At 38.7% G+C, this 24,289-nt stretch overlaps 1 protein-coding gene across 2 annotated transcripts in view; it reads left to right on the top strand.

Annotated features, from left to right (window-relative positions):
- Positions 1–24,289, top strand: part of RELN (reelin) — a 529,179-nt gene that overhangs the window by 403,046 nt on the left and 101,844 nt on the right. For both annotated transcript variants that reach the window (XM_054494994.1, XM_063667694.1), the window contains exons 28-31: positions 804–1,036; positions 16,467–16,624; positions 18,016–18,223; positions 20,041–20,117. In XM_054494994.1, the coding sequence (XP_054350969.1) occupies positions 804–1,036; positions 16,467–16,624; positions 18,016–18,223; positions 20,041–20,117 (676 nt within the window). The remainder of the gene's footprint in view (positions 1–803; positions 1,037–16,466; positions 16,625–18,015; positions 18,224–20,040; positions 20,118–24,289) is intronic.

Below are 24,289 nucleotides of genomic sequence, written 5' to 3'. Positions count from 1 at the left end.
TTATTTTATTTATTTTTATTTATTTATTTATTATTTATTTATTTATTTTTATTTTTTTATTTTATTTTTTTTTTGAGACGGAGTCTCGCTCTGTCACCCAGGCTGGAGTGCAGTGGTGTAATCTCGGCTCGCTGCAACCTCCGCCTCCCGGGTTCAAGCAATTCTCTGCCTCAGCCTCCCGAGTAGCTGGGATTACAGGTGCCTGCCACCACACCCAGCTAATTTTTGTATTTTTAGTAGAGACACGGTTTCACCATCTTGGCCAGGCTAGTCTTGAACTCCTGACCTCATGATCCCTCCACCTTGGCCTCCCAAAGTGCTGGGATTACAGGCGTGAGCTACAGCACCCAGCCAGTTGACACTGATCTTTAATGAGCTTTGGCAAGGAGACAGAAGAAGGATTCTCATTCCACTGAAACCTTCCTGTACTGAAGAAAACAGCTGCTTCTCTATCTTATGGTTTCCTCTGTTTGCACCCTCTGAGGAGGGAGAAAAAAGCAGCTTCTTGGCATATCTTTTGTCTGAGACTGAAGAACCACAGACACTGTGCTTCTCTCTTCTCTCCTATAATCCCAAGAAATCCACAAAATGAGTCCAGCTTTCTAGTAAAAAGTACCTGTTGTTTGCTTAAAGAATTCCAGAATCTATTGAAGGGTCTTGGTTGGGACTGAGCTCACAATTCCTATCATTGTAAATTCAATGCAGACCCATTAGAAGGCACCCTGGATGCTGTAGCCATCTAATTTGTTGAGTGATGACTTAGAACCAAAATCTTATATAATTCTTGTCCTTCCTTTTAACAGCTAAACATAGGTTGTGCCAATCAATTCAGCAGTACTGCTCCAGTTCTTCTTCAGTACTCTCATGATGCTGGAATGTCCTGGTTTCTGGTGAAAGAAGGCTGTTACCCGGCTTCTGCAGGCAAAGGATGTGAAGGAAACTCCAGAGAACTAAGTGAGCCCACCATGTATCACACAGGGGACTTTGAAGAATGGACAAGAATCACCATTGTTATTCCAAGGTCTCTTGCATCCAGGTAAAGGAATCATTCTTAATGGGTTTGGGCCATTAAGAAAGACACAGTCCCAAATGCTATAACCCTAAGTGTTGTAATCCTGAAAGATCAAAATCCTGAAAATACAATTCTGGGAAAAATAATTTTTAAAACATTTATTTATATCTTAAAAGGGGATTTATTTGAGAAACAAAAACATGACAGAACACTTCATAGGCCACTTTACACAATACTTATTTTTGCAAGCATAAACATTCAGATATACTAAAGACTGTTGCATTGGCTTAACATTTATGAGCAGACAAAATGTATACATAAAGAAATAGGTCAAAAAGCAAAATGTATAAATGTGTATCACCGTGGTGGGTAATTGCACTCAGCTTTATAAATGTGGCCATCTGAAATACAGACAATTTAACTCTTTTGATGAGATTGATCAAAAACCTCAGTGGGTCACCACTGCATATGCAGTCACCAAAAAGCTGAGACCTGAAGAAATTTTATCTTTCACAAAAGCAGATGTATGAAAAAGATGTCTCTCCCTTTACTGAGGAAGTTTTTTCAACATTTTTAGGTACACCGACATACACACAACGTCAACATTGCACTTTTGTGGAGTCAAATTTGCGCAAAAAAAATGCATAAAACAAATTATAACTCTCTAAAAGTCCTTACATAATTTACACATCCCATATTGGAAATTATGTGAAGATATAGCTCATCAAATAGAAAGCATAGCAAATTGGCACAGTGTGGGAAGGGCAGAAATCCTATGACTGGATAATTTGAGGGGGGGGAGATTTCTTGTATTTTTGGAGATTTCTTGTATTGTTTTCACTTCTATGATCTTCAAAATACTCACTATGCTTATATTTGGAGAGTGGTTGTGGTCTACAAAGTTTGTAGGGATATGCTGTCTGAAAATCTGGTTATTGTTCAGCCATTGCAATTAAGCAATTTTCTGCTTTCATAGCACCAGTAATAACTAGCTTTTACACTTTTGTCTTATTTGTCAGAGTACATGTGAAATATTGTTACATGTACATAATGCATACTGATTGTGTCAGGATATTTAGGGCGTCCATCACTTGAATACAGTATACTTTTGTTAAGTATAGTCACCCTTCTCTGCTATCAAGCATTGAATTTATTCCTTCTATCTTACTGTATGTTTGTACCTTTTAACCCACTTCTTTTCATCCTCCTCACTCCCTCCCTTGGTACCCTTCCTAGTCTCTGTTATCTCTCTTTCCACTCTCTACCTCCATGTATGAAAAACATGTGATCTGATATTTTAGCTCCCACACATATCTAAGAATATGCAATATTTGTCTTTTTGACCCTGGCTTATTTCACATGAAATAATGACCTCCAGTTCCATCCATGTTGCTGGAAATCACATTTTTTCATTCTTCTCTATGGCCAAATAGTATTTCATTGTGTATATCCATTTATCTGTTGATTAACATTTAGGTTGATTCCGTATCTTAGCTATTGTGAACAAACAGTTCTGCAATAAACACAAAAGTGCAGGTATCCCTTTGATATATTGATTTCTTTTTCTTTGGGTAGACACCCAGTAGTAGGATTACTGGATCATATGGTAATTTTATTTTTAGTTTTTTGAGAAATCTCCATACTGTTTTCCACAGTGGCTGTACTAGTTTACATTCCCACCAACAGTGTATAAGAGTTCCCTTTTCTTCATATCATCACCAACATCTGTTTGTTTGTCTTTTGAATAATAACCACTGTGACTGGGGTAAGACAATATTTTATTGTGGTTTTGATTTTCATTTCTCTGATGATTAGCGATGTTGACATTTTTTCATATACCTTTTCACATTTGTATGTCTTCTTTTGAGAAATGTCTATTCTTTGCCTTTGCCCACCTTTTGGTTTTATTTATTTATTTATGTTGCTGTTGTTTGAGTTCTTTGTATACTCTGTTCCTATTATATTGGTCCCCTGTTGGATGAAAAGTTACAAATATTTTTTCCCATCCCATAGGTTGTCTCTTCACTCTGTAGATTATTTATTTTATTGTGCAGAAGCTTTTTAGTTTAACAAAGTCTTACTTGTCTGTTTTTGTTTTTGTTGGCTGTGCTTTTGAGGTCTTAGTCACAAATTCTTTCTAGACCAATATCCAGGAGAGTTTCCCAGAGGTTTTCTTCTAGAATTTTTGTAGTTTGGGGCCTTATGTTTAAGTCTTTAATCCACTTTGAGTTGATTTTTGTATATGGTGAGAGATATGGGTCCAATTTCATTCTTCTGCATGTGGCTATTTAATTTTCCCTGCACTATTTATTGCAGAGGGTGTCCTTTCTCCAGTGTAAGTTTTTGTCAGCTTTGTCAAAGATTAGTTTGCTGTAAATCTGGGGCTTTGTTTCTGGATTCTCTATTCTGTTCCATTGGTCTGTGTGTCTATTTTTATACCAGTATCATGGTGTTTTGGTTACTATTGCTTTGTAGCGTTATTTGAAGTCAGGTAAGGTGATGCCTCTTGCTTCCTTCTTTTTGTTTAGGATTGCTTTGGCTCTTCAGACTCTTTTTGGATTCTATATTAATTTTAGGGTTGTTTTTTCTAATTCTGTGAAAAATGACATTGGTAATTTCATAGGAATCTGTAGATTGCTTTGGGCATTGTGGTCATTTTAACAATGTTGATTCTTCCAATCCATGAGCACAGGATTTTTTCCATTTGTTTTTGTGATCTACAGTTTCTTCCATCTACAGTGTTTTCTAGTTTTCCTTGTAGAGATGATTCATCTCCTTGGTTAAATGTATTCCTAGGTACTTATTTTATTTTGGAGATTGTCAGTGGGATTGAATTCTTGATTTGGTACTCAGCTTCAGTGTTATTGGTGTATAGGCTCTGATTTTTGTACACTGATTTTGTGTCCTTACACTTTACTGAAGTCATTTTTCAAGTCTAGGAGTTTTTTGGAAGAGTCTTTAGGGTTTTCTAGGTATAAGATCATGTCATCAGTGAACAGAAATAATCTGATTTCCTGTTTCTCAATTTGGATGCTTTTCATTTCTTTCTCTTGCTTGACTGCTTTAGCTAAGACTTCTAGTACTATGTTGAACAGGTGTAGAGAGGGTGAGCATCCTTGTATTGTCCCAGTTCTTGGGAGGAATGATTTTACCTTTTCCCTATTAATTCAGTATCATGTTGGCTATGGGTTTGTCATATATGGCTTTAATTTTTTATTTATTTTTTATTTTTTCTGAGTTGGAGTCTCACTCTGTCGCCCAGGCTGGAGTGCAGTGGCGTGATCTCTGCTCGCTGCAACCTCTGCCTCCCAGGTTCAAGCAATTCTCCTGCCTCAGCCTCCTGAGTAGCTGGGATTACAGGTGTGCACCCCCATGCCCAGCTAATTTTTGTATTTTTTAGTAGAAACAGGGTTTCACCATGTTGTTCAGGCTGGTCTTGAACTCCTGACCTCATGATCCACCCGCCTCGGCCTCCCAAAGTGCTGGGATTACAGGCATGAGCCATCAGGCCCAGCCTGGCTTTTATTATTTTGAGGTGTGTTGCTTTGATGCCCAGATTGTTGAGGGTTTATATCATATCGACATCATGAATGGATGTTGGATTTTATCTAATGCTCTTTCTGCATCTATTGAAATGATCATATGTTTTTTGTTTTTAATTCTGTTTATGTGGTGAATGACATTTACTGACTTAGGTGTGTTGAACTATCCTTACATCCATGGAATAAACTCATTCAATCATGATGTATATCTTTTCGATGTGCTGTTGTTTTCAGTTTGCTAGTATCTTCTTGAGGATTTTTGTGTCTGTGTTCATCAGGGATACTAGCCTGTTTTCTTTTTTGGTTATGCCCTTGCCTAATTTTGGTTATCAGGGTGATTCTGGTTTTGTAGATTGAGTTAGGAAAGAATCCCTTCCCATCAATTTTTGGAATTGCTTTAGTAAGTTTGGTACCAGCTCTGCTTTGTACATCTAGTAAAATTTATCTGTGAATCCATCTTGTACCGGGGTTTTTGTTGTTGTTGTTGTTGTTGGAAGACTTTTTATTACTGCTTTAAAATTATTACTTATTATTGGTATGTTCAAAATTTCTATTTCTTCCTAGTTAATGCTTGGAAGGTTGTATGTTTCCAGGAATTTACCATTTTCTCTAGGTTTTCTAGTTTGTGTGCATAGAGATGTTCATAGGAGTCTCCAATGATCTTTTTTATTTCTCTGATATCAGTTGTAATGTCACCTTTATTATTCCTGATTGTGCTTATTTGAATCTTCTCTCTTTTTATCTTGCATAATCTAGCAGTCTATCAACTTTGTTATCTTTTCAAAGAGCCAGTTTATCATCTTATTGATCCTTTGTATTCATTTTCTTGGTTTCAATTTCATTTAGTTCTGCTCTGATCTTTGTTATTTCTTTTCTTCCACTAGTTTTGGGTTTGTTTTGTCTTTATTTTTCTACTTCCTTGAGGTGCAATATTGCTAATTTACAGTCTTTCTATCTTTTTTATATAGGCATTTAAAGCTATAAACTTTCCTCTTAGCACTGCTTTTGCTGTATCTCAGAGGTTTTGGTATATTGTGTCCCTATTTTCATTTGTTTCAAAATTTTTTTTATTCCTGCCTTAATTTCATCACTTACTCAAAGATCATTCAGGAGCAAGTTGTTTAGTTTCCATGTAATTTATATAGTTTTGAGAGTTCCTCTTGATATTGATATCTAATTCTATTCTGCCATGGTCTAAGATATTTACTACAATTTTGATTTTTAAAAATTTATTGAGACTTGCTTTGTGGCCTAGCCTATGGACTGTTTTTGAGAATGTTCCATGTGCAGAAGTGAAGCAGTATATTCTGTGGTTGTTGGGTGTAATGTTCTTTAAATGTCTGTTATGTCCATTTGGCCTAGAGTCCAATTTAAGTTCAGAGGTTCTTTGGTCATTTTCTGCCTCAGTGATCTATCTAGTGCTGTCAGAGGGGTGTTAAAGCTACTGATATTATTATGTTGCTGTCTATCTTTTTTCTTAGGCCTAGCAGTATTTATTTTATGAATGTGGGTGTTCCATGGTTGGGTACATATATATTTAGGATGGTTGTCTCTTCTTGTTGAATTGAACTCTTTATCATTATATAATGCCCTTTTCAGTCTTTTTAAACTTTTATTGAATTACGGTCTTTTATCTTACATGAGTATAGCTACTCTTACTCATTTTTGTTTTCCATTTGTGTGGTATATCTTTTTCCACCCCTTTATGTTGAGTCTGTAGGTGTCTTTACCCATTAAGTGGGTCTATTGTAGGCAACAAATAGTTGGATCTGTGTTTTCTTATCCAGTCTGCCAGTCTGTACCTTCCTAGTTGAGGATTTAGCCCATTACGTTCAAGGCTAATACTGATATGTAAGGTTCTGTGCCTTTTGTTGTACTGCACTGTCCTTTCCCTGGGGAGCAATACTCCCTGTGGGCTAGAGAACTGGGGGACCTTGCAGAACCTTTGCGTCCAGCCAGTGCTACTCCACTGCAGCCTTCCAAGTGGGCATTGGGAATATCAGCAGGAACTCCTAGGATGTGGAGATATGGGGGCTGTTACCAAGGGCAAGATGCAGTCCTATGGCAGCAGCAGTCCCCAAATGGCTGCCTGCTGCAGCTATTCAGGTCTCAGGAGTGGGGCATGAGTGACCCAGCATGAGTTCCCTGTCTGGTGCATTGCCTTCACAGGGTCTCCAAATCACCACCCATGCTAGTTTCAGAGTTTGTGTGGGTAGTGGCGCTCTCCCACAGCTTGGATTGCAGCAGTCTGTGGCAGGGATGTGGACTGCTGAAGCTCTTTCCCCATAGTTCCAAGCCTTTCTAGGTTCCTGGCCAATCTCAGCCATGCTGGCTACTTGTTTCCTTCTCCTTTTGTGCCTCAGGTGTTTCCTGTGAGTTTTCTGTTGGTCTTTAGTATTCTCTCCTAGATGTTCTATTCAAGGTATGGTTATCTACTCATAATTTTGGTTCTTCCTTGTGGAAAGGATGGGTGTCTGATATCTCTGGTCAGCCATCTTGAATTGGAATCTTCTAAACTTATCTTTCACTATTAAGTCGCCTCATACACTTAACTTGTCACAGCCTTTTTGTGAGGAAACAAATTTGCAGATCTCTTTCATTGTATTATAAGGAATACAGTAAGAAGGAGTGATATTTGGCTTCCCCAATACCAAATCTGAATTAGTTAGGTTCTCCAGAGAGACAGCATCAATAGGATATGTATATATATAGATACATGAGAGGGGATTTTTTTAGGGGAAATTGGTTCACACGATTATGGTGGCTAACTAGTTCCATGATAGACCATCTGCAAGTTGGAGACCCTGAGATGTCAGTAGCATGGCTCAGTCTAAGTCCAAAGGCCTCAGAACCAGGGAAGCCAATGGTGTAATTCTCAGAGAGAGGCTGGAAGCCTCAGGCCCCAGGGAGTCTCTGATATAAGTACTGGAGTCCAAAGGCTGGCAAACCTGAAGTTCTGATGACCAGCGAAACAGAAGAAAAGTCTGTCCTAGATCTCAGAGAGATACCAGTTTGCCTTCTGTATTTGCTTTCTCTTGGCCTTCTGGCTAATTGGATGGTGCCACCAACTCTGAGGGCAGATCTTTCCCACCTAGTCCACTCAGACTCGCCCTCACAGACAGGCCCGAAATAATGCTGCACCAGGTTTCTAGGTTTTCTTTAACCCAGTCTAGTTGACACCTGAAATTAAGTCCACAGTCCATCTCTTGTCAACTTGGCACCCATATGCATCTCTTTAAACCATACTTATTTTTCAAATAAAGACAAGTTAATAGTTCCACCGAACATGGTGCAACTAATATGATGCGACAATCCTGCATACAGTGATGAATGCACTGATCCCCTCCCCAGAATTAAGCTTTCAGAATTTCAACATTTGGGATTTTCATCTTTTGGGTTTGTGATTTGGGGTATTTTAGATGTTAGAAATTTTAGGTTTTAGAGATTTTCATCATTCAGGATTTCAACACTAGGGATCATGGCGTTCATGATTGTGTCTTTTGGGTTTATGATCAGCCTACATTCTTATTATGTGCTGTGGCTGCAATTTATAGGGAACATTTATGTATCTCGATGATCGCAATAACTTAAAAGAATTTATATAGTCTAGCTATACCTATCCAAGTTGAAGTAGTGACTCTTGAGGTAAAGAGCCCTGGGACAAAATTTCCAAAATGTCTGTGTGTGTAAGCACGTGCACCTGCTTGTGAGTAAGACACATTTACTCATTTATTTAGCAAATATTTATTGAGCATCTATGTGTGCATGTACAAAAGTGCTGTTCTGGACACTGAGAGTATAGCAATGAACAAAATGTATTGAAGGCTAAAAGAGTTATAAGACATTATTATATCAGACTTTCACTACACATAGATTGTTAATGATTTAATGCCTCCTTACATATACATAGACAAGTTGAGATATCTTGCAATATAAATGATCCCTTTAAATGACTATTAAAACAAATAATAAAACAATAAATTAAAAATCAATTAATGGGAAGAATGAAATCAATGGACTGAGAACATGAAGTGAATTCGTTTCATTAAAGGAGCAACAAATTTAACTCTTAGCTTCCTGGCAGTGAAGACAAAGGGAGAAAATATAGGCTCATTTAGTTCTCATTGTTGAGTGATAAAAAGGAAAGCAGACACATTCTGATTTTTTTAAAGGTGTGCTTTTTTTCTAGGCTTGGTATTCCAGAATAAATTTATAGCATCTATGCTTGTACTAGGTAGAAGAGGTAACACAGAGATCAGTATTTTTAACTATATCATTTTACAAAAGATTAAGAAACGTTTTTCAAGTAGGTGCCTCTTGATTGAATTCTAGAAAACAACATTAATTGTCACTCATGATAACATTAATCGTGACTCAGTCAAGGCATTTCTGTTCAGAACTGAGATAATATAATAAGTCTATTTGCACTGCTTCCTGATGACACAGCATATGGTTTGGATACTCATTATTGCCATTCAACAATATTTCCAGCTTGCTTTCTCCCTAGAAAAATGGAGGATTTTACTTTCCCCACAGCCTATAAAGTTTGGCATGTCTAAATGAAATGTGAATGAAAATGAGACATATGGCTTTAAGAGCCCATGTACACTTCGCCATCTTCCCTGCTCCATGGAAGCTTGTATTGAGAAGAATCTTACATCTCAATGAGTGTCTACAATAAGCAGACTCCCTTGCCAACCTACACTGGACATATAAAATACGCAAGAAATAAACTTTTCTAGGTTAAACCATAGAGATTGAGAGTTGTTTGTTGCCACAACATAACTATCTCATTCTGACTTATATGGTAAAAGCTTAACAATCTATAGACGTGTCTTATTCATAAAGTTCTTGGAGGCCATTCTGTTTGTGGCATCTTTCACCTGATTTATCACCAGTTTACTGTGCATCATCTAGCAAGATAAGCTGGTTGTGCTCCCTGCCTCCTTGTTACTTAGATGTGCATACCTCAAAAAATTACACCACAGCCTTTGGTAGGCAAACTTCCTGGATAGGGAAGGAATTTGTTTGGTTAAGGATGTACCAGTTTCTGTGATCTGCTAAACTTTGAAACATAATCTTTAAACACAAGCTATCTCAAGAAAGTTTGTCAATCAGTGGCTCCAACTCATAAGTAATTTATTTGTCCTTATATGCTAATGTTCTTTGTAGTTTATCAAAATGATATGCAAATGCCTTCAAAATTTGTTGTATAGGTGGCAGAGTTGATGAATTTACCACCTTTAATGAAATTAAGAATTTGACTTGCCATATGCTTTAGTTAGGATACAGACCCAACTACTATGACAGAGAAACACACAAACACAAATGCTTCACAAATTTTCAACAATATAGAAGTTCATTCTTTCTCATATACTCATCCAAAAATGAGCAGTTCAGAGTTGACAAGTTGGCTCTGCCATCCTGAACACCTGACTTCCATCTCTGGATCCAGGGCATCTGTTCCAGATCTTGCCATCTCTTAACCAGTGGGAGGAAAACAGAGTCAGGGATACACAGATAAATTACTTTTTAAAAGAAAAATCCTCCTTACTTTTTGTTTAGATTCCTCAAGAGAGCCTAGGATTATATTTGCTTAGTTACCTATTTCTATGCAACACACTTCTCCAAAATTTAAGAGCTCAAAACAATAATGATTTATTATCTCTCATGGTTTCGTGGGGTTGGCTGGGCAGTTCTTCTGCTGGTCTTCCTGGGCTCCATCATCTAGCTGCACTCAGTTGATGAGTTGATAAGAGTCTGGGTCAGCTGGACCTTTCTCTCCATGTGGTCTTCATCTCAGTATTTTTCAGTTAGGCGGGCTCCAGCATTCCAAGACAGGAAAAGTAACTGCAAAGCCTCATCTCATTTGCCACATCCTTTTGGTCAAAGCAAGTCACAAAGCCAGTCTAGATTTAAATGGTGGCTAAAGAGACTTCCTTTTTTAATAAGAAGTGCATTAAAGTTGCACTACAGAGGAGCATATACAAAAGGAAGTGTGATTAAGTGGGAGGCATTATTGTAACTATCTACCATGGTCTGTTTTAGCCCCAGTAATTCACATCTCTTCCACTTGAAAAATGCATTCACTGTCCTCCCAAGACTCCCCAAATTCTCATCCCATCACAGCACCAGACACCAAGTCCGTGGTTGTATTATCTCCATCAGGTTGGGATGTGAATATGGGTCCTTGATTTCTAGACCTGTAAAGACAGGTAATCTACTTTACCCTTACCCAACATAAAATGGTGAGACAATGTCAGGATAACCACAAGAGATACTCCCACTCAAAAATAATAATAATAAACGAAAAGGAAGGAATGGGAAGCACATAGCAGTCACTGGCCCTCAGAAATTCCAAATGCAGCAAGAGACTTGTTACTAAGGCTCCCTCCTCTGAGAACAATGTGCAGGACAAGAACGTTCCAATGATTAAGACAGGTCTGTTCCCTGATAGTGGTTCCTTCATCCACTGTTCTTCTCAGCTCTTGATTGTACTCTCCAGGCTTCACCCCCTGAGAACATCTTTCTTTTTCCATAAGAACATATCTGTTTTTGCAGCTACATAGCTATGTCATTCTCCTTCCTGCCCATCTCCAGCCGTGCAGCCCTTGTACTCCTCACCTTCACCACTGCATTCCTCCCTCCATACTTTCCAAAACTGTGGCCCAACTGCAGCTCTTCCAAATAGATCAGTGTAATGTGCCATGAAGTTAGAGAACATCAAGTGGTACATCATTGCTACAATGCTGCAATGAGGAGCCAAGGAATACAAATCTTGTTTGATTTCCCTGAAGCCCAATAATAAATTTATAGCTGAAGGAGGACAGAAAGGCATAAGAATGACACAGTGGACTTTGGGGACTCAGAGGGAGAAGTTTGGGAGGAAGGTGAGGGATAAATGGCTACATATTGGGTACAATGAACACTGCTCAGGTGATGGGTACACTGTAATAAAACCTCAGAAATCACTAAAGAACTTAACCATGTAACTAAAAACCACCTGTACCCCCAAAAACTATTGAAATAAAAAAGAATTAAGTAATAAATACGCAGCTGAATCTGAAACTGCAGTGTGTTTGATGTTGGGTGGAATAACCCAGTTGGTAAAGCCACTTATGAGAAGTAAGAGCAGATTGTCCTTAGCATCACAAAGTGAGCCAATATTTTGAGGCTCCCAATGTATCAATATTTTCTTAGACCTCAGCTTTTGGAAAACAAAATATTCATCATTAGAATCCAGCTTCATGGTTAATTTGGATACCATCCAGCTTGCTGCTTGATGGCATTTGTGATGAAGAGCCCTCAAATGAAGAACAGTAAATATGTTTCTACTTTACCCCAAGTAAATGAGCTGTTGTTGCTCCTTCTGCAATATGTTAAACTCAGATATCTCCAAATGCGGTGTTGGAAAACTGAGAATTCTAAGTGTTAAAATTGTTAAAATTTGGAGCTGTTTTGCCATGAGGCAAACATGCTTATAATAGTTACAAGAAAATTGCTCCTTCAGAAATAGGTCTAAGTTGATTTTATCAAAGGAGCCATTTGTGCTCATATTAATTCACTGGGCTCTTGCCTACAGAAAACACATTGGTGATGGTGAATATATGTTGGTACACCTCTCACAGCTCTCAGAGACATCCCCATCCAGGCCATATGCTATGTAGCCTGCTCTAGGTACCCTATGTAGAGTGCAAAAAAGTGGGTGTCTCTGGGCAGGACTAGAAAAAAGTTGCTCGGTATTCTTCAGAATACCCTGCATCTCTGCAAAGGACAAGCAGAAACCTTCCTAGTTTGAGAGGCAGATGCAACATCACATTGAAATGTGTGGTGATGGAAGGGTACAGTGCAGAAATCGATTCACTTAGGTATCCTCCAGACAAAAATGAAAATTGGGGAAGGAAACAAAGAGAAAGAATGATATCTTCTTCTTTTTCCTTATCTGGGACATGCAAAACAAAAGGGAATGCTTTTTGAATAGAATAGTCAAACCACACTATGATGTACCTTTTTTTTTTCTTTTTGGAGATGGAGTCTTACTCTGTCACCAAGACTGGAGTGCAGCGGCGCAATCTCAGCTCACTGCAACCTCCATCTCCCAAGTTCAAGTGATTCTCCGACCTCAGCTTCCTGAGTAGCTGGAATTACAGGCATGTGCCACTATGCCCAGCTAATTTTTGTATTTTTAGTAGAGATGGAGTTTCACCATGTTGGCCAGGCTGGTCTCGAACTCATAACCTTAAGTGATCCACCCACCTAGGTCTCCCAAAGCACTGGGATTACAGGCGTGAGCCACTGCGCCTGACCTTTGATCCATTTCTAATAAAATTACGTAAGATTAAACTCTTTCTCTCAGTCATTACTTCCTCTAAATTATTTCTAGACCTTCCTGTCAAGTCAAGACCTCTATTAAATGCTCTTCTCTATGTCCTTCTTAATGGTTGTCGGAGTTGCACGGGTGCATTTATTTGTGTGGGTGTTTGATTAAGTGTGTCTCCTCACTCAGCTGTGGGCCACATGAAGGCAGGAACCATGTCTGGGTTTTGCTCCTCATGGTATTACTAGCGTTAGCACTGTGCCTACCGTGCTGTAGATGCTTTCTAGATGTTAACTGAATGAAGGGATGTTGAATAAGGAATAAAGACCAGCAGTAGGTGTTAGCTGTAATGAAGACACCTTCCTTTTTCATATTTTTCCAAAATATATCCAGTGCTACTTAACAAGAAATCATTGTTCCACATTCTACTGTGTCTCCTTGAAAAGGCAAGAATAGAACATGTGCACAAATACATTAGTAGTAACAATTGCAAGGCGGTATCTCCTCTAATTTAAAAGTATAGAATTGAGACATACTTATTAAGTTAACTTTAGCCTACTTATTTCCTTTCTTCTTCTCATGGTCTCTCAGTGACTACTTTTTATAATGAATTCTTTATCAGTTCTTCCTCCTATTCCAGAAACCCTGAGGTTGCTAAATCAATTGTGTTCAATCCCAAGAGTTTGCCACTGAGAAGAGAACAGAGTAGCAGCAGACGTCAGGAACCAGGCATAACTTGGAGAAATGGAAATGAAGCAAAACGTACTGAGGTCATGGCCAGTGAAATCTTTATTGCTTTGAGTTGCACCTTTCAACAAAAAACAAACTAGCAAAGATTGAAAGGGAAAAAGGAACCATCTCTTGCCCTTTCACTCTGAAATACGGTCTTCTATCTAGGACTCTGAGCTATGATTCACCATGTTCTGGACTTACCCTATTAACCAAATGATTAGTCTTTTGGTGTTTTTCTTTTTTAAATCTGAATAAGCATTCCTTAGTACTGAGCTCCTGGGGTCTTTTACCTTCTCAAACATATAACAGTGCATTCTGCTTCTTGGGTCTACAGAAGTGTTAGGATCTATAACTGCAAACAAGGATACCTCCTCACTCTGGCCAAATCAGAACTTGATTCTCTTATAATAATAAAAACTATAAGAGCCCAAGAATCAGAGACAGGTCAAAGGATTTCACTTGTCCTTCATTCACTGTCAAATTGTCAAAACTTTTTCTAAAATTCTACCTAAACTTAGGATTCTTCAACCCTCTGAATTCTTCTGGGCCCAAATCTGAGCTGGCTTCTTCCATGAAATGGGGCAGCTGATGGAGAGATGCCCTCATCTTGCCCAGGTGAGAGAGCCTGGAGTTGGGGAAAGGAGTTTTCCTTTCTCTTTCATCACTTTCCTTACCACAGATGCTGTGGATCCATGTTTCTCTGGGTTCTATCATAGAAGCATAAAAAAGAAGAAGCAAGCATGACTTCTAATCCAAGAGGACTTGTATTAGGGAATTGGCATGTTTTCTTCATTTATCACAGACATACAGTCTATCTTTTGGAACAGGCATAGAGGCCTTAACATTTTCCTTAAGAGTAGTTGACAAATGCTGGTGTTCATTAATTCCATTTACTTCCTTCAAGAGGACAAATACCTTCAGAGGCTGAATAATGTTACAGCTCCAAGGGAAGGAATTTTCCCAAGGTCCATGACACTAAGACAACTGTACTTTTTTTTTTTTTTGCTTTCGCTTTGTTTTTCTAAACTTCTTTAATTCAATTCTTTTTACCTTAAAAAGAATAAGATCAATATATTTCAAATTAGCTGCAAAAGGAAATACATTTGTATGTTCACCTTCCTCTTACACTGAAACTGGGGCTTGGTGCTTACGTTAATAGGCAATTATCTCTGAACATTTTTAAACCTAGTAAACAACATTACTGGTTACAGTTTATAAAGTTGCCATGAGTAGGTAACTTAAAATAATGAAGGGGGGAAAAAAGCCAAGGTTATGGTTCATTGCTGCCAAATTTCCAAAGCCACTTGAAGAGCCAAAAAGAAATCCATTCTGATCTTGCCATGTTATCCTCACAATAATAGAGGGGAGAGGGAGCTGTCTTTATCTACAGTTGTCTTTAACAATCTTCATTAATCTTTAAGATTCTTTATCCTTGTGTACTAAGAAGCTGGATTAACTCAAAAGTCTATAAATATTGGCAGCAAAATAAATTGGAATGTGGATATACCAATACATCTTCATCCTTTGATTATAGTGGAACTGGGAAGAGATAGTTCCCTGGTATGAAATTTTAGGGGTGTGTGTGCGTGTGTGTGTGTGTGTGTGTGTGTTTCCATATGCTGGAAAAGAAAAGATGTATTTTAAAAATTGGAAAGCAATTGGGACAAATTTTAGTTTGGCAACCTCAAAACTATTGTTCTAGGAGATGAAGAACTGGGCAGTAGCCCAGCCCACTAGTGTTCCAGGGTTTTGAAATACTGTGACTAGGTCCTTCTTTTGTTCATTGGCAGTTAAAACTGATGTTTGTGATTTAAAGATGAGAGATGAAGAGGAAAGGAGGGAAGGCGCAGGTGAATAGAGCTGTCGGTACAAACTTAGCTCTTCCCGCCTGAAGCATGTCAACAGCAAATAGCCAGAGTTTCCTTTCTGTCCTAAGAAAGACAGATTGTTTCACACATTCCCAAACAGCCTCTTCTGCAGATATCCATAAACTGAGTGTGATAGAAGGGTGAATATTAATTGAGTAAAATAATGGAATATCTTTCTGGATTTTATTACTAAAAGAGCAGAAGGTGAGAAAATATTCAAACATTTATGCTGAAAAAGAAATCAGTCTGGGCATGGTGGCTCACACCTGTAATCCCAATACTTTGGGAGGCTGAGGCGGGCAGATCACATAAAGCTAGGAGTTTGAGACCAGCCTGGCCAACATAGTGAAACCTCATCTCTACTAAAAATACAAAGATTAGCTGGGCGTGGTGGCATGTGCCTGTAATCTCAGCTACTCGGGAGGCTGAAGCATGAGAATTTTTTTTTTTTTTTTTTTTTTTTTGAGACGGAGTCTCGCTCTGTCACCCAGGCTGGATGGAGTGCAATGGTGTGATCCCAGCTCACTGCATTTTCTGCCTCCCCAGTTGAAGCAATTCTCCTGCCTCAGCCTCCCAAGTAGCTGAGACTACAAGCGCGTGCCACCACGCCCGGCTACTTTTTCTATTTTTAGTAGAGACAGGGTTTCACCGTGTTAGCCAGGATGGTCTCAATCTCCTGACCTTGTGATCCGCCCACCTCGGCCTCCCAAAGAGAATCTCTTGAACCTGGAAGGCGGAGGTTACAGTGAGCCGAGATCACCCTACTGCACTCCAGCCTGGGTGACAGAGCAAGATGCTGTCTCAAAAAAAGAAAAAAAAAAAGAGAGAGAGAGAGAAAGGTCTGAGAGAGAGACAGCTTATGAAGGTTAAGTGCAGTCAAGCAGACATGACTTTAAATATTAAGTCTCTGTTGAGTTTTTCTGAATTTTTCTATATTCCAATGCTTTGATATGAGATGTTGGTACAAGAAACAGGTGTGTTGTTTTTCCCAACAGCAAGACCAGATTCCGATGGATCCAGGAGAGCAGCTCACAGAAAAACGTGCCTCCATTTGGTTTAGATGGAGTGTACATATCCGAGCCTTGTCCCAGTTACTGCAGTGGCCATGGGGACTGCATTTCAGGAGTGTGTTTCTGTGACCTGGGGTATACTGGTAAGGCTAAATACATGTGTCTGAGGGTTTTATTGTAAAATAGTCATCTCTAGTTGCTGTGTTTCATGTTATTCTCCCAAAGAAATAAATTCTGAATTTATTCTTTAAGTCTAGGAATTGTAGGAATTCGCAACCCAGGCACATGAGGTGCTAGGATATTTTGTAGTTTTGAGCTGCTCCAAAAAGGAAACATACTAATACAAATTTCATTTCCTAAAGAGGATTTGTTTATTATTCATAGCAATAATAATTAATATTGCTTGAGGTCCTACTTCATGCCCGACATTGAGGTTCTTTTTATTTCATCCCCTTTAATTCTAACAATAACTCTGTCATAGTACTGTAAACCCTATTTATATTTGAGGAAACTGAGGCACAGAGAGATTTAATAACTATCCCAAGATCATTCAGCTGGGAGTTGCTGGAGCTAAGTATCAAACCCTGGCAGTCATTCCCCAAAACCCAAACCCAAGCTCTTAACCACATACTGCATGGCTGCATGGCCTCTGTGAGCCCTCTACATCACTACAGGAAACGTAATTTTATACATTTAAAATAAAAATGCATCTTATGATAAACCTAAGTCTGCCAAAAGAGTACTTTACAAAAAAAGTATCTCTGAGCACAGTGACCTTTGGATGTTGCTGCAAGCAAAAATGAAAAGAGCTGAGATTAAAGAGTAATATTGAGAAAATATTATAAGCTTCGAAATCTTTTTTTTTTTATTTTTCCTGGAGACAACTTCAAAAGGCTTCTTCCCAGCTTTTCAGTATCCCAGCCTTCATCTGGCGCGTGACCAAAGACAAACATATGTTGTTGCAGGCCTTCTATGGAGAGTGCTGTCACTCACAGTTTCAAGGATTTTTTTTTAATTTGAGACTGACTGCCCCTATTGATCCTAGAATAGAAGGATAACAAATGAGCAAATTTTATTGTGGATGAAATCTGTTTCTCAGTTTACACAAATCCTCAGCAGCAGGAACTATGAAAAGGTTTGGTTCCCAATGTCTTCCCAATGTCTGTCTCTATCAAAAAATAAAAACTTACAGAGGCAGAATAGTGTTTTTGATTATGGTAGTGATGGCTGTCTTTCTTTTTTTTTATTTTATTATTATTATGCTTTAAGTTTTAGGGAACATGTGCACAATGCGCAGGTTAGTTACATATGTATACATGTGCCATGCTGGTGTGCTGCACCCATTAACTCGCCATTTAGCATTAGGTATATAATGTCTTTAAGACCAACAGTTGTGAGATACAAATTTTCATGTGGCGTCTCTCCCTAATGTTAATCCATATGGACATTCTTCCTTTGCCCATGTGTTGAATAGACCTTCTCGTGTTTCATGATTCCAACAAAGCATCTCTCCTCTCTATTTCTTTTTCTGAAGCTGCACAAGGAACCTGTGTGTCAAATGTCCCCAATCACAATGAGATGTTCGATAGGTTTGAGGGGAAGCTCAGCCCTCTGTGGTACAAGATAACAGGCGCCCAGGTTGGAACTGGCTGTGGAACACTTAATGATGGCAAATCTCTCTACTTCAATGGCCCTGGGAAAAGGGAAGCCAGGACGGTCCCTCTGGACACCAGGAATATCAGGTAAAAAGTATTAACTGGTACAGTTTTTCACAAACATATTATTTACCACACGATGTAGTCTAACTTAAAACATTCTGTTCTGTTATGGAGAATATATACAATAATGTTTCTGTATATAGATTATGATATGTAAAAATGAAGATAACTTTAGCTTTGGAATAAAATAGGTGGTTTCTACAAAGACCGTGCCGCAATTCATGAATCCATGTGTGGTCATCACCAAGGCCTGTGTGTCTAGGGTATGCCAGCTTGATTTTCTACAGTTTCATATTATTATGAAAACCATTTGGTATTATTCTTAGCGTGTGCTGTGTGAAACAAAGATTTTTCCAACCTTACATTCTATGTCCGAAATTGATGAATCCTCATTTATCTAAGTTGATTTGTATTCACTTATTGAAAAATGCTCCCCAGAAATTTTAAATGCCTACACTGACACCTACTGGTAAAAATAAAGAACTGTTTGGTTTTTAAGATCACATGAAATAATAGCACACCTAAAATAAAACTGCTTTTTAAAAGAGCAATTAAATTATTTGAGAAGTGGAAGAAAGGAAATAGAGAAAATGTTTAAAATTTTTAGACCTCCTCACAAAATCTGAGGTCCTGTGTCATATTTTTTCTGCCTTCAATTTCCTTCCCTTTCCATCTGCATTGTTCTCTCAGAGGTGTGCCTGTGAAGCAGGTGCTCTCTGTCAGTCGCTATGGACTGAGGCATAATTTACATCATACTCACTGAAGGCCCACTGTGAAAAATTTAGACAAGTGAGTCTACATCAGCAACTGACGGGTAATTATCTGACTCTAAACAAATATGGTATTCAACTTCTTAAGTTAGATTTTTCCTCATCTTGGCTGGATGCGGTGGCTCACACCTGTAATCCCAACGCTTTGGGAGACTGAGGCAGGTGGATCACTTGAGGTCAGGAATTCAAGACCAGCTCCTGGCCAGTATGGAAAAACCCTGTCTCTACTGAAAATAGAAAAATTAGCTGGGTGTGGTGGCGCATGCCTGTAGTTCCAGCTACTCAGGAGGCTGAGGCAGGAGGATCACTTGGGCCCAAGAGGCAGAGGTTGAAGTGAGTCGAGATTGTGCCACTGCACTCCAGGCTGGGCAACAAATGCCTAATGTAGATGACGGGTTGATGGGTGCAGCAAACCACCATGGCATGTGTATACCTATGTAACAAACCTGCATGTTCTGCACATGTATCCCAGAAACTACAGTATAATTTTAAAAAAAAATCTTCATCTTGAGTTTCCAAGGATAGTGTTAACTAGATTTAAGGAATTTCCATTTTAGTAATTCCATTAAATTATAACAGATGGTATTTTTAGTAGACACGGGGTTTCACCATGTTAGCCCCATCTCTACTAAAAATACAAAAAGAAATTAGCCAGGCGTGGTGGCGGGTGCCTGTAGTCCCAGCTACTCGGGAGGCTGAGGCAGGAGAATGGCGTGAACCCGGGAGGCAGAGCTTGCAGTGAGTCGAGATCGCGGCACTGCACTCCAGCCTGGGCGACAGAACAAGACTCCGTCTCAAAAAAAAAAAAAAAAAAAATTATAAGACTGTCACAATGAAGTGATATTCAATGGTTTCCTTTTGTTTAGATCATTATTACAGAATAAAATGAATGGTCATATTAATTAACTTTTTCTAAATGGTTACAGAATTAACTTACTATAATTTACATATTTTCTGCTTCTCATATGCCCTTTGAGTTTGAAAGTAGTACTTAATAAATACGAGAGGTTTTTTTTTCTAATGTGTCAAAATGCAAATGGTTGTAAGTAAACTAAAGTTTTTATTCCCCAGACTTGTTCAATTTTATATACAAATTGGAAGCAAAACTTCAGGCATTACCTGCATCAAACCAAGAACTAGAAATGAAGGTAAGCTGTTATATTTCCATGGAAATTACAGTTACTATTGGCAGATTAGTCCTTTTTCCTCCCAAAGTTTGGCCAGGATTTTGAAAACTGATACATTACCCTGAATTGTTCCTTCTCTTCTCTTCTGCTTTGTAGAATCGGTGGCTGCACAGAGCCATGATCTCTAAGATTTGTTATACAGATCCTTAGGCCTGAAATATATCATGTCTGCTCTGGGTGTAGGCAGAATCAAAGTGCCATTTGTTTTAGGGAACCCTATTCCTTTATACTATCCGCAGGGAGGCACTAAAAAAAAATCCCAAAACAATAGCAGAGACTCTTACATATAGCATGAAAGCTAGAGACTTGTTTGCATAGGGCATTACTGAATGCAGATCAAAGTCTACTTCGGCCCATAAACTTATATTCTGGGCAGACCAGAATCCTTGTGTAGGAGGAGCAGTTCTTGGCAATAATACATGTTATCTTTTACTGAGACTTATTATATGCAAGACACTGTTCCATGTATTTTACTGGTGTCAATTCATTTTATTTCCAGCATACCCTTTTTGCCATAAGTAATATAATTAGTTCTATTTTGCAGATGTAGAAACTGAGGCACCGAAAGGTCAAGTAAGCTGCCCATGATCATGCACTAAATAAGTGGATGAGCAGGGATTCAAACCACTCACACTGGCTCCAGAATGTATGCCATAACTATCATACTACACTGCTTCTCTCCTTGCGCTGAACTCCACCCTTCCTAGGCACTCATACCATCTTCCGCCTCAAATGACTCAGTTCTGAAAGAAATGCAAAAGGCTTGAAGCATAGGTGGCCTCTGGGAGCTCTACAGATATGATATAATTCCTTAGGGGACCTTGAATGTGAACTGACTTTTCGCACAAAATTCATAGGTTTCTCAGATGCATCCTCCTCTAAACCGTGGTCTCAGCAACATGTAAAGAGTTTGCACCTTCTAAGTTTGTTAATATCTCAGTATGACTGTGTAAAACACATTGGCTTAGACAGTACCTATTAGTCAGTAGAGCTACCAACAGCTGTGTTCATCAGCTCTCCATTTCCTTGGCCATATTATCACTAACTGAAAGGTTTAATAACTTTTTCTGAATATCTCAGTACTTTTAGTCTAGTAATTATCCAAGTCATCTATTTACTGAAGCAGTATAGAAGCTTTATAGACCATTTTTGCATTCCCTAATCTCTACAATAAATATTTATTAAGAATCTGTTCTAAGCCAGACATTGTTCTAGGTGCTTTTGTTGATACAATATCACCAAAAGACAGATATGTCCCTCATCATGAGGTAGGTTATGCTGCAATAATAAATAAACCTCTAATATCAGTGGGCTAAAATAAGTGTGCTACATTTTCTTCATGGGTCATCCGAGGTCCTCATTCCAGCACCCAGAATAATAAGGTGGCTGCCACATAGATTCTGGATGTTGCCAGCCATGTGACAGAGGGAAAGAGAAAGTGTGGTAAAGGGGAAAAGAAGTGTAAACCTACCATGTGCTAGAGAGTGAAGAACCAGTGGGGCACTAATGACCACCTAAGGGTAAATCCCTGCCCTCAGGGGAACTTACATTCTAGTGAGAAGACTCAGATAGTAAGCAATCAAGAAAAGAAATAAGCAAGAAAATGTTAGATTGTAAGGGCTAGACAGAAACAAATAGGCTGGTGAGGTGGAAAGTAAATTTATGCAGTGGGAGGTGCTGATTTAGATTCGAAAATAGTCTGGGTGGGGACTCACCAAGGAAGTGACATTTGATACACTGAAATTTAAAGGACATTTTTGTGCATAACCCTTCTGAAAATTACAAATCCATACCCTTATTTGTGTATGACCTAAAAAATTAAATCCTGAGCAAGGTAGAATAGAAAGCATCTGCTTATCATATAATAGACAGGAGTCTTTGCTCTGTATTGAACTTCTGTTTACAAGTGCTATTTTCTGCCCTGCGATGCAGATTTCCCTGAGGATCCTTTTAGTAACAAGCAACTTTTTCTCAACTAGTCTTGAGCCACTTTCATAAACTCAGTGCGGCCATGTAATTCACATCCCACAGGCATTTCTTAGCCTTTTATTGAAAACTGGTTGTTAAAATGTAAATCTGCTTAAATCCTTGAACAAATCTCTTCCAGTGATGAAAGTAGAGATTCTTTACTTACTCAAGCTGAAGCATCAATTTACATAGTTGGAATTAAAATCAAAATTATTCTATTTTCAGTAAGACTGGGCATAACGCAGATGGAGCTGCTGTTTAAAAAGAGAAATGTTTCACATGCCTTAAACCTTGGTAGATGAGTTAAAGGGCCTGGTTTATTCAGATGTACAGTGTGTTCGATGACATGGCTAATGAGGTTCAGCAAGTGATATGAGATATGTATATTGCTGTTTCCCTTTCTCGCATTCCTCAACCCTCTCATTCTTATCTGGGAGGCTCCCCTTCTTTGTCCTTTGGAATTGGAGCCCTCATCTCTGCAGACCTTGTTACTGCCTGAAGGTATATGTGACACTCCTTAAAAAGCTAATGAGGAGGAAGACAGAAACCAAATGAAGTATGTACCTCCTGAGCCATGTTTCTTATAATTTAATGTTCACCTGAATCATTTGGGAGGCTTGTTAAAATGCAAATTTAGATTTAGTAGGATTGGAGTGGTATGCTACATAACAAATTATTCCACAACTAAGTAGCTTAAGACATCAAATATTTGTTATCTTACATTTTCTGTGAGTCAGGAATTTTGGAGCAGCTTAGCTAAATGGTTCTGGCCCAGGGTCTCTGGTGAGGTTGCAGTCAAGACAAAAGCCAGGAGGGGTGCAGTCACTGGAAGACTTAGCCAGGGCTAGATGATCTGCTTCCAAGATGGCTCACTTACATGGCTGTTGGCAAAAGCCTTTAGTTCTGCTGTTGGCAAGAGGTTTCAGTTTCTCACTCTGCAGACCTGTCCATAGGCTGCTTGAATGTCCTTACTAAATGTAGGCTGGCTTTCCCCAGAGCAAGAGATCTGAGAGGGAGCAAGGAATAAACAGTAATGCCTTTTATGACTGTTTCCAAAGTTACACACCATTACTTCCACCATATTCTATTCATTAGAAGCAAGTTACTAAAACTATCCACACTCAGAGGGAGGAGAATTAAGCTCCACTTTTTGAACGGATGAGTGTCAAAGAATGTGTGGACGTTTTTTAAACCATCACAGGTTGTAAAACCTGTTACAAGGTGATTCAGGTGCTGGTCTCAGACCATACTTTGAGTCAAAGGCACTAGAAAGGACCAGCCAATGACAGTTTATCTCATGATGCTTCATTTCTAGTATTATCTACCTTCTGATTAGGTCACCTCAAAATAACTAAGTAATCTCAATCTCAGTCTCTCTCTCATCTTATTAAATGTAAACCATATTAATGCAAATTAGTAGCCACAAGAAAACTTGAATTTTGAAGTGTCTGCACCCTCAGACATCCAATATCACACTAAAAAGCCCATAGGACATATATTGAGCAACATCAGAGTTTGGAGACTAGAGCTTATGCCACACATTCCTCAACTTGACTAGAATAAAGACAAGAAACAGGCTTGCTTCCATTTTCTTCATGAACTTTGGTGTGACTGTCCCTTTCCCAACACATGGGTCTCACCTTATTCAACAGAAGCTGTAACCCTCATCCCTACACCTGTATATAGCATGCTATCTCCTCCAAAGAGTTCTGTTATATGAACATATTTTCATCCTCTCATTCAGTCTGATTAGTTCTTTTATTTTAAGTACAGTAGGTTTGATTCTCTTGAGATTTCTAATTTTAGCATATTTGTCATTTTTGTTCCTGGCATCATCCTTTGTCAGATGTAGTGACAATAATTCCATGTGCAATTAATTAACCATAAGCAGCCTTCTTTTAGCACTACACTTTATTGTAATATTTTTGAAACTAAAATAATTATCCAATGTGATAAAGGGTTGAGAAGTTCTAGTTAGTCGAGAATAGGGAAACAGAAAGGTTGTGTGTAGCAAAAAAAATTATAATTTTCCAAAAGAGTTAGAATTTGCTGAGTGCAATGGCTCACGCCTTTAATCTCAGCACTTTGGGAGGCTGAGGCAGGCAGATCGCTTGAGCCCAGGAGTTTGAGACCAGCCTGAGCAACATGGCAAAACCCCGTCTTTA

The sequence above is a fragment of the Pongo pygmaeus genome, chromosome 6, assembly GCF_028885625.2.
Source record: "Pongo pygmaeus isolate AG05252 chromosome 6, NHGRI_mPonPyg2-v2.0_pri, whole genome shotgun sequence".
Classification (NCBI taxonomy): domain Eukaryota; kingdom Metazoa; phylum Chordata; class Mammalia; order Primates; family Hominidae; genus Pongo; species Pongo pygmaeus.
This window is presented reverse-complemented; position numbering and strand designations above follow the sequence as displayed.